General features: G+C 41.9%; 5 protein-coding genes across 7 annotated transcripts; 3 read left to right on the top strand and 2 right to left on the bottom strand.

Annotated features, from left to right (window-relative positions):
• Positions 1-239: 239 nt before the first annotated feature.
• On the top strand, positions 240-1507 carry LOC108010118 (uncharacterized). The gene is made up of 3 exons (XM_017074943.4): positions 240-590; positions 807-1025; positions 1083-1507. Exons 1-3 carry the CDS (start codon positions 455-457, stop codon positions 1175-1177), a joined length of 450 nt encoding a protein of 149 aa, XP_016930432.2. The 5' UTR covers positions 240-454; the 3' UTR covers positions 1178-1507.
• Positions 1222-6386, bottom strand: Fem-1 (protein fem-1 homolog B). 2 transcript variants are annotated; one of them, XM_017074941.4, is made up of 7 exons: positions 4278-4366; positions 4098-4197; positions 3494-3776; positions 2667-3409; positions 2182-2597; positions 1896-2122; positions 1222-1837 (listed from the first exon to the last, which is right to left on the bottom strand). In XM_017074941.4, exons 1-7 carry the CDS (start codon positions 4295-4297, stop codon positions 1674-1676), a joined length of 1953 nt encoding a protein of 650 aa, XP_016930430.1. In that variant the 5' UTR covers positions 4298-4366; the 3' UTR covers positions 1222-1673. The 2 variants fall into 2 exon arrangements, with proteins under 2 accessions (XP_016930430.1, XP_016930431.3); XM_017074942.4 differs by lacking the exons at positions 4098-4197; positions 4278-4366 and adding an exon at positions 6052-6386.
• Positions 6387-7135: 749 nt separating this feature from the next.
• On the top strand, positions 7136-7758 carry COX7C (Cytochrome c oxidase subunit 7C). 2 transcript variants are annotated; one of them, XM_017072219.3, is made up of 3 exons: positions 7136-7336; positions 7444-7590; positions 7655-7758. In XM_017072219.3, exons 1-2 carry the CDS (start codon positions 7253-7255, stop codon positions 7558-7560), a joined length of 201 nt encoding a protein of 66 aa, XP_016927708.1. In that variant the 5' UTR covers positions 7136-7252; the 3' UTR covers positions 7561-7590; positions 7655-7758. The 2 variants fall into 2 exon arrangements, with proteins under 2 accessions (XP_016927708.1, XP_016927707.1); XM_017072218.4 differs by having other exon boundaries at positions 7137-7336; positions 7444-7595.
• Positions 7759-8058: 300 nt separating this feature from the next.
• On the top strand, positions 8059-9025 carry COX7CL (Cytochrome c oxidase subunit 7C-like). Its single transcript, XM_017072216.4, has 3 exons — positions 8059-8245; positions 8302-8429; positions 8486-9025. The coding sequence occupies exons 1-3, from the start codon at positions 8156-8158 to the stop codon at positions 8496-8498; spliced, it is 231 nt and encodes a 76-aa protein (XP_016927705.3). The 5' UTR covers positions 8059-8155; the 3' UTR covers positions 8499-9025.
• Positions 8527-9893, bottom strand: sel (canopy family protein seele). The gene is made up of 3 exons (XM_017072215.4): positions 9563-9893; positions 9306-9473; positions 8527-9025 (listed from the first exon to the last, which is right to left on the bottom strand). Exons 1-3 carry the CDS (start codon positions 9645-9647, stop codon positions 8709-8711), a joined length of 570 nt encoding a protein of 189 aa, XP_016927704.2. The 5' UTR covers positions 9648-9893; the 3' UTR covers positions 8527-8708.
• Positions 9894-10262: the final 369 nt, after the last annotated feature.

The raw sequence follows: 10262 nt of genomic DNA, 5'->3' as shown, positions 1-10262 counted from the left end.
AGCTCATCCCCTTGTTCCCGGGGGAGAGTGTTTAACCATACCTGGGTACTCTACTTTGCCCCTTATCATTCAGGGGTTTATTTATCGTCACACATATAGGGAATTTTTAATGCTTATCCAGAAATCAAAGTTGACAAACACTGGAAACGGACTCTGAATGCCCCCATCCTTTGGACACCTCCCACTTGTTTCCACTGGGTTTCTGTTGTGGCCATCCGCTGATATGGCGACGGTCCCTCGGCAGAGCCTTTGCTGTTCCGAGTTTCAGGCTAACTGGCCAGTTATGGGTCAGTTGTTCTTGTTCCGTGCCAGTCGTCGGGCGACAACAATGACCACTAGACGCCGCCAACGTGACAGCATTTATCGATTTTTGGCTACCCCTGTGGAGCGCTAGGAGCAGTCTAGGAAAAGTAACAGCCTCGCAGACCCTTTGGGTCTGATTAACGGCCTTCACATGAGCATGCTGGGATTCGTCTATCTGGTTCTCATCCTGGGTTGGATTTTAATCGTCTTGTTCCTCAAGTGCAAAAAGTCCTTGGCCGCTCCCTTTCGCTTTGGCGAAAACTACACCGATGCCATCGCCGATCCAGGTAGGGTATATCATTTAAAAGAAGAAATAAAAATATATTTATTTATTTATATATAAATATATCTAACATTTAAATAATCTCACATCACAACTCTTAGTCTATAAATATTATCCTGACATCCATTAGGTGATAACCAAAGTAGTACTTCATATCGTCCTTATCAGCTAGCTAAAATTAGAATCACATTAATAACTCAAATGATTGTTATATTATCAGAACGACGTCCCTCAGTCCATGTGATCCAGCTGCAGCAGGATGATGTGGAGCGCGAAGATCATTATATGAACAACTTTCACCGAAACACGGAGAATCTGCAGCGGTACTCCCATCGCTCGCAACGCTCCACCTTGGAGGAGCGTACAATCGAAAGGACATATCCCACAGATGCGGTGATAAATCCTGCTTTTATGCACGATGAGGACTATGTGATCAATGGTGAGTTGAGGTTTCCTTATTTATTTTTTAGCAAGTACTAATAATTTGTATCTAAAGCCCCGCCACCATCCTACGAGGAGGTGATGCGCCAGCCACAGGTGTATCCTCAGGTGCGCCACAACAACCACAAGATCAGCGATGCTGACATCTAGCCCATATTTCCCCCGATTATAAAATTGTATATACGCATGTATACTTCGTCTTGGTCATCTGTGATTTAATTATTTTGGTTTGTTCTTTTATTTCACTTGCACCCAAAAAACATAATCAATTCGATTGATTCAACTTAGGTGGCCTGCGCCCTCTTGCACAGCGAATAATAGTTTTACATAAAAAATGTACAAAATGATTTTACATAGGTATGGTTATGATTAATGATTACAAACAAACAGTCAGTCCACGTGTGCAGTTGTTACAGATTGTAATTGTAAATAAACTAAGAGTGAAAAATATTAAATAAAATGTGTAAAAAAAAAATAAAACATTTTCCTTTGCATTCTTTTGGCTAAATTAAGTCGCTAAATTCGATATATATATCGTACATACAGACACCCAAGCTTGTACATATTGATACATAAATGTGTTCCCACGTGGCCCAGTGTATTCACAGTTCTAATTACTTCAGTTGCGTTTCATGCCGTTGGCAATCTACGGGAGCACCTTGTGCACGCTGTGCATTTGTATGAAGGCCTCCAGTTGCGTGGGTATCAGACCCTTGAAGTTCAGCCGATTGGTGGCGATGGTGCGGGCAGCCAGGCACTTGAGGCTGGTGTGGGCATTCTGATGGGCGTGCAGCCGATTGGCCAAGAGAGCTGCAAAGTGAAAATTTTGTTTTAATAGGTTTAAGTGGAATCATATTTAATAACTTACGTAGCTTGCAGGCCATGGCCGCTGTCTGTCCCGCCGCATTAACCGCGTCCAAGTGGGCTCCTGCCTCCACAAACAGTTGCAGGATGCGCGCCATCTCCGCCTGCCGATCCTGGGCGGTATTTATCTTGGTCACTAGGATGTGCAGCGGGGTGTTTCTAGCTGCATCTACGGCTACCACGGAGGCGCCGCAGTGCACCAGGACCAAAGCAGTTGCATAGCAAGGGAATCTTTGGTGGAAACAAAAGGTTTAGTCTTGGAATTAAACATCCATCAAGCTTAGTCCTACCGGCACATTTCATTGGTATAGAACTCATCCACTGGCATCACTCCGTTGACTGCGATGTGCAGCAATGTCTGTCCGTCCTGCAGACGAGTGTCGTTCTGTATGAACTTGCGCACCACCAGGAACAGCTGCTGGATGTGCTCCTCGTCAATGTGCTGGTCATTTTTGCGTCGCGCTAAATGGGTAACGATCTTGATCAGATACAGCGCCGTAATGCAGTTCTGATTGTTCTGATCCTGCCACAGTCTGGGGCAAGTGTTCGGCTTGGCTTCCTTGATTTTAAACTTATTGTTCTCGATCTCCTGCTGGCACTTGGCCAAAACGGGCAGAACGTGGTCCAACGTAAGGTTGTGGGTCTCTACCCGCAAAATCTGAGCGAATAGCTGGGCAAAACGTAAGAGATCGCGATCCACCGAAACCTGGCAAAGATTAAACAAAGAATGATCATAAAGTCTACCTACACACTATTATATCAAGGTTAAACTCACATTATTACGCATTCGTAGATCTATGGCGTAGTTCCAAAGCACCTGGCACTGGTAGAATCTGCCTTGATCCGCCATCACAGCTCCGCGATAGATGATTGCCTGAGGCAACTCCGGATTGTTGCGACCCAGTATGCGCTCCCTTATGGCCAGCGATTCCATGTGGATGGAGTGGTGATTCAGTTTAATGGCATACAGTTCAGGCAGGTTTTCAGTCTCGAACCAATTGTCGTAGGCGGGCACCGTGGGCTGAACTTTCTTGCGGATCACACCGCGTGGATTGCTATAACGCAGCTGCATGGCTCTCAGCAGATAGCTGTAAGCCTTATTCACATCGTATTTGGTTTTGTCATTCGCATAGGTGGCTCCCATTAGCTCCAATGCTGTGATCTGCTCCTCTAAGCTCATCAGTCCTGGCCGCTGGATAAATGCCTCGAGAACATCTTCGTTTAGTCGTTCAGCTGCCTGCAGGGCGGGTGTGATTCCTAGTTCATTCTTTTTAAGAGTGGCTCCATGGTCCAGCAGAGTCACCACCACATCCAGGTGCCCGCTCTCCGCCGCATAGTGCAAGGCAGTGGCTCCACACAGGGCCTGATCATTGGCCCTAGATCCGTTCTGAAGCAGAGTGTTTACCACCAAGTGGTGACCCTTGTAAGCGGCAATCATAAGCGTGTTGTTGTTGAACAAATTTGTGGCATTTACGTCGGCTCCATTGTGAATAAGGAATTCGACGATGTCCAAGCGACCTGTGGGGGTAGCTCTTATTAATAACATAGATCAATATATAAGGTTTGTATTTGGGAAGAGAATCCCCCTCGATCGATTCTCACCCTCATAGCAGGCAGCTCTCAGCGGCGACGACTGCGCCTTGGTGTTGTGATTGATGGCCGCTCCTGCTTGGACGAGCATCTTGACAATCGGCAGATGCCCCATTCCGGCAGCCACCCACAGGGCAGTGGCGCCGTAGACCACCATTCCATCAAAGATGACATTGCACTCCCGCTCCAAGTCCACATCGTAGTGCGACAGCAGGGTCTTGACGAATTTCACATTTCCCGACATCGCGGCCATGGTTAACGGGGTCAGCGATTGTCCATCTGGCTGATCGAAATTCTGGGGGATAGAGTACATAAAATATAACGTTAGACACGGGGGGCCGTAGAGAACTTATGATGTGCGTGCGCAGCCGTTTCACAGTCAAGGTTGGACGAAAATAGTGCGTCGCAAGTGATAAATGTAACGTATAAGATCTGTGGGAAAACGTGCATGCTTTCTTTGTTCTTTGTGCTTTAGCTTTACATGGGCGAAAATCGGGCAAAACAGCAAAACATCCAGGCCAAAGTACATTAACTTGGCGCAACTGCGTTGTGCCACGGAAATAGCAATAGCAGCATCTGGATCTGGGTCAAGAAACTGCTGGCCAGGAACACTCACCGCCGGATACGTGATGTAGCTGGTCACGGGCAGCGTGTCGTTAGCTCCTCGCCAGAATCCGGCTCCTGGCCAGGCGGACTCATACCAGCGCTTGCGAGTGCTGCAATTAGTTTGGGGAAAATTGGATTGATTTGAAGGCTTTTCTTGCTGAGGCAGGGAATAAGTCCATCTAAGTATTACCGATACAGCTCCGCGTGCATGGCCTGGAATCTGAATTTTAACTGGCAGCTGCCTGGACAGTGGAGGCCCGAGCACCGAGCAAAAACTCGATAAAACTTCGCCAGGCTCACGATTCCATTCTCAACCCTAAGTTTGCATACGCTGTCAGTTATTTTGGGGGTTGAATCGTTTTGAAGGGAAAAGAAACGCATCGAGAGGGAGCGATAGATCCTGCGCAGGAGCAAACAGCTGTTCGCGGAGAGAGGTCCTTGAGGGTTTGTTTACCGCCCGCAGCTGTTCGCCTGCATTCCTGTGAGCCATTTCTCAATAAGAGAACGAGACAAACAAGAGGGGGTGTGGAACCAAAGTCAACCACATTTCTACACAGCAAACAATTATTGATATTTTGATATATCAATAAATATATCTCATTTCAAAAAAATCAAATCTATTAATAGAGAGCGGAATGATTGCAATAAAAAAGTTTAAGCTAGGATAGATCTTAAAGCAGCTTAACTAAGATGTATAATCTCTTTAAATTATAATCCAAAAATACTTTATTTTTTATAAGGGACTCAAATTGCAATATTGCAATATTTTGGATCAGCATCAGCAGTTGAGTCATATTCGAAACCAATGTTTGGTACATAAATCGTATACCTATATGCCAAATGCGATAAGAAACTGCCTTTTCATAAGAAATGTTCCATATAAATAGAAGAACTACTAAAAAATTAGATCTTGGGGTCAACCAAAAATGAAATTTTTTTTCTGATTCTTTATCTTCAATCAATATTCAACTCTATAAATATAATGCAATGAAGTAGCATTATTTATGAGACCTATGTATGTTTTTCCAAACACTTCGATTAGATTACGGCGCAGCAGCAAAGGTGTCGAAAACATTTTGTCAATAAACAAATTAATAAAAACGCACGTTTGGGATTTCAGGAAACTGCAAAGCACTCGGGTTCTGGCATTAGGCCAATTCCGTGTCCAGATAGCCATGCCACCCCTGAGTAATTGGTTAAAGATGGACCCAGTGTCATCCGTTTGATATACAATTGATTGTGAAAGTGACTTTAGGCGCCTTAAATAGGGTTTTCATTTCAATTGTTCAGTCATTAATTGTCTGCGATTTTGCTTGTCTTTTTGGCAGACATTAAAGTTATAGAAACAAAACAAGCACAGGTTCTACTACTATATTCCCACTAAGAAAATTTCATATTAAGTTATGATGAAAGTACGAGTATAACCAAAGTATTACAATATTTGAATGAAAAATTTAGGTATATCAAAAGAAAGTGATCAGATATGACGTTTTTTTCTTCTTGGTCAAACAAAGAATTAAGTTACATTTTTCTATTTAAAAAATTTTCGAGCATCCATTATTGATTTTTTAATTTATAATTTAATTTTTTATGAAGTATTATTTTCTTGATTTAAAAAAATAAGTGAGGAAACAATTTTATTATTGTGAAAAATAAAATAAATTAATATTATATTTCCCGGTTAGCTGGTGTTCCCTGTACAACGGGAAGAACACTATTTCTCTCCCGCTCTCTCCCTCGTTCTCTCTCATAAACAATGACAAACCAAGTAAATACCTAAAGCAAAAAACCAGCAATGGAGCGTATAGACCCGCTCTATTCGACAGCAGAATTGGTTTTTACATATAAACCGAATAATACGTATACATGCGGCGGCGATTTTCATTAATGACGCAGTAGTAAATTAAGACAATTACGCAAAAAGGCATTCCATTAACAAGGTGTCTCGTCCATCGGGTACTCACTGTATTGACCAGGTGGGACTGCATCGCCCGGCCACCAACGGAGTTCAGAATCTCGACGAATCTCAAAATCTCGCCACTTCGGGACGCCAGGTGAAGGTTGTTCAGCTGGGAGAACTGCAGACGCGGTTCTTTTGGGAACTTCGCACGTAGCTCCTCGGAGATCTCCACCAGCATTCCGTGGGACATGTTGATGTACCCGAAACCGATCGGGTCGAATATAAAAGTGCGCTCCAGCTCTTCCACCGGATCCTCTTCCATTCTGGCCGAGAATTATTTTCATACAACTGATCGTGATCACAAGGAATGGGCTATCCACGGGCTCAGTGTTTTCATGCGCGGATACGGTCACACTTAGCGATGCACCTGCTTAAGTGAAAGCAGTGACTGAGCGATAGTTGCACTTGTCAAACTATAATCAGTGTTCGTGATTTTCTATACTTGTTGATCTGGAGAGAATATTAAATAGACCCAAATCCCGAATCGATTGGCCGCGTTCAGCAGAAGAACATGATAACTGGACACTGTTGGAATTCTTATGACAGTTCTGCTGAACGCACATGTAAGAAAAAGCGTAAAACTAGAAAGCTGCCTTTTTTTTATACATAACTGCTGGTGATAATAGGTGAAATAATTCTTATTAAAAAACCATTAATTAGGGAAAAATTCTTTACTATTCTTTACGCCTTTTTTATTTTTACGCATCCACGATTGCTGTGCGTTATGCTGCAATTGCGGTGGCAACCGATAAAGTTTTTCACACGCATTCTTAATAAAAATAAACTTGTTTATAAAGTGACTGTTAAGAACCTTAAAATTGTCTGGTGCAGTTCTTTAAGTAAAAAATTATACTTTTTTGCCAAGCAAACCTGAACCCAAATTACTGGTCCAACAGTGATCATTTAAATTTTTGTTCCTAACAATTTAAAAAAGCGTATTTCAATAAATAAAAAATCGAAATTATAAAAAAAAAGTATATGTTGTTATGTGTAAAAATTTTTAATCTGTATTCTGTTGTGCATTTGAAAAAATGTATCTTTTGAAAGGATATAAATACCGATAGGCAATGTTAACAGCACCCCCATTCGCTGTTAACGAACTGTAATCGGCAGGAAAGCTATCGACCGTCTGTCATCTCTAATTCGCGAACCAACTGCGAACTATATTTTTCTGTAATTATCTCTGAAATAAACCAAATTGCAAAATGTTGGGCCGCAGCAGTGTGATTGCACGCAACTTCTCCCAGTCGATGGTTCGCCTTAGCGGACACGGCGGAGTTCCCGGCGAGGTGAGTACCGGAAAACAGGCGCTAGCCGCGGGTTACATAATTTTCGTGACCACATAGGATTGGGTGGAAAATCAATCTTAACACCGGAAAAAACTATATTTTTTCAGAACCTGCCCTTCGGCCTGACGAACAAGTACAGGATCACCGCCCTGTTCACCATCGGCTGTGTTTTGGGCTTCGGATCGCCCTTCCTGATCGTCAGGCACCAGCTGCTCAAGAAGTAAGGTGCTCCCTAGGCGACAGCAACAACAAATGTAAGGTTAGTTTGGACGATTCTAAATGTGTATTCCGTTTATCAAAGAATTATTTACTTTTCAGATGTAGCGTTATCTGGTAAAGCAGCCGGGAGGCCATTTCAGTGTGTTACAGCTTAAATTTAAGTCAAAAGTGGAAACGAAATAAAGTTACCCCTAACCGTAGAACCGAGCAAAAGATGTTTTCATTTAAAGGATGGTTTTATTATATGGATCAACCGATTGGAATGGTTTTTGCGCGTTAATATATGTATCTAGTCGTGAAGTTATGTTGGTATAGTACCCAAATGTTTTAACAATATCATAAAGAAACTAATCGTGTTCCTATCGCTTAAAATTATGTTTGTTTAAAATTTAAAACATGTAGTTGTAGAGTACACCATTCATATCTAGCTTAAGACCCCTATTATTTCTCAACATACCCAAAAAGACATTAGCATTAGTAGGCTATAATTCAAAACCAGAAACTGTCATTCAGTCGATAGAAATCAGGGATTCACTTCTCATTCGCCAGCTATCAAAGAACTTAATATTTCAGTCTTAAGAAGTTGTTTAAAATTTAATTATGTGGTCCTCACTTCGCAAGCCCATTAGCCAGTTTTGCGGGCCACTAAAGCGCCGTGGACACGGATATGGAGGAGGATGTCCCGGAGCGGTAATCTTAGTTCGATCGGGGATTTACAATCTTAGTGCTTCTTTAATCTTTTACAGAATTTGCCCTTTGGCTTGGACAGTCCGATGCGCTTCACAGTGTGCTATCTAATTGCGGGAATCGTCGGATTTGGAGCTCCGTTCTTGGTGATCCGCCACCAGATGCTGCGTAATGTCACCGATGAACCGTAAGTAGCAGCGGAGTGATCCGAGAAACATCTCATCCAACACGTTTGCTTTACAGCAAGGAGGATTAAACCGAAAATGATATTAAGCACTTACTAGTTAATAAAATATTAAAGGCATTGCACTTTGAATTTATTGTCGTATCTAATTGATAACAATTGGCTTGGTGGTTTTGATTTACTTTAGCTAAAAATAATTTTCGTTCGAAAGATCAGTACAAGGATCAGCACCGTCGGCGATCAAGGAAATTCGTTAATTGACTAGGCTATCACTGGGACAAGCTACAGCTCCTCCTTGCCATCAAAGTCGTACTCCTCCTGGACGGGCGCCTCATCGCAGTAACTGGCCTGCTCCGAGCAGATCTTGATGTCGAGATCGTTGCCGAGCTCATCGGCCTGGAAGGCCTTCACGAAGATTTCATCGTTGTCCTCCAGCACCTCGTTGCAGAAGTGTCCCAGGCTCTTGTTAAGGTCGCCGTCTTGCACAAAGTCCACCAATGAGGATTCGGGATTCATCTGGCCATTGACGAGCATCTTCAGGAGTGTGAATTTACCATTGCTCTTGTAGGTTGCCTTCAGGTAATCGTCCATTTTTTCACCTAATAGTATAAGTAATTAAAAACAGGATTTAGTAGATTTCATAAAATAAAAATAAATCACTATTTTTGAGGTCTAAAAAAAGTAGTTCTATAATAGTATAATAATTGATAAACTCGTTTAAAGTTTAGACTCATTAACATTACAGGTTCTGAGTGCATTTTTAACCTTCTGTTCTACTTCAAACGAACAATAGTTAAGTGAAAATGTAATATGGAACTTATACTTTAGTCAACATATTATTATTGAGTGCACCAAATTGGGAAAGATAGATATACTCACAAATACTCTCCATCAGTTCGGTGAGGTACATCTCAGATTTCACGAGGCGGACCTTCTTGCTAATGGAATTTCCCTGGGCATCCAGGCGGAAGCCACTGACATCGGCCATCTTATGGGAATCCTCCTTGGCGACGGCCTCCTCCAGTTCCGTAACCACGGCCTTGCACACTATAATTAATAGAATCCCGATTATATGGGTACCAGGGTCAACAAGTGCAAAGCCGCCTGTTGCTGATTTATAAAGGTTATTTTCTCACCGTGACACTTGACCTCGCGGGAGGTGAAGCTGTATCCTTGGGCCAAGGCCAGCAGGCCAAGAAGGATTAGCGCCTTTGTCAGCATGTTTTTAATTGATCGATTAAATATTATAATTCCGAAAACTAATTGCAGCCACCACGTCAGCACAAGCGCGTTCCGTTTGAAAGTGCGGCGTTGATAAAGTCGTGTGCTGTATATTGACGACTTAAGAGCGACGTGGTCCTTAATGCTCTTTGGCGATAAGTGTGGAATTCTTTTAATTTATAGCCAAGAGGAGTCGGCGGGGGGTGACGGTGGTTCGGTCAGTTGTCAAAATAATTCTAGTAAATATTTCTGAGAAACCTTATAGGTAATATAAGCTTATATCGATAGACTTTATCAATCGTCACTTTTAGTTCTAAAATATTTTTAAGGTTACCGTCTCTTCGGAATTTTAGATGAAAGGGTTTTTGAAAATACATCACTTTCTAAATAATTTGTTTTTTAACCTTAGCTTTTATGTGTAATATATATAGTATTTAAACTTAATGTATGATACAACTTTTACCGTACGTACAAGTTCTTATAAAAATTTATTATAGAATACTTTATTATTCTAAAGATATAATATTTATTACAAAAATTATCAAACTAAAAATTATAGAAAATAGTATTCATCTATCTATTTTGTATTAACAAAGATATTTATTTATTTCAATC

Source organism: Drosophila suzukii, chromosome 2R (assembly GCF_043229965.1).
Source record: "Drosophila suzukii chromosome 2R, CBGP_Dsuzu_IsoJpt1.0, whole genome shotgun sequence".
NCBI classification, from domain to species: domain Eukaryota; kingdom Metazoa; phylum Arthropoda; class Insecta; order Diptera; family Drosophilidae; genus Drosophila; species Drosophila suzukii.
The sequence above is the reverse complement of the archived record's forward strand: the minus strand, read 5'-3'. Positions and strand labels throughout refer to the sequence as shown.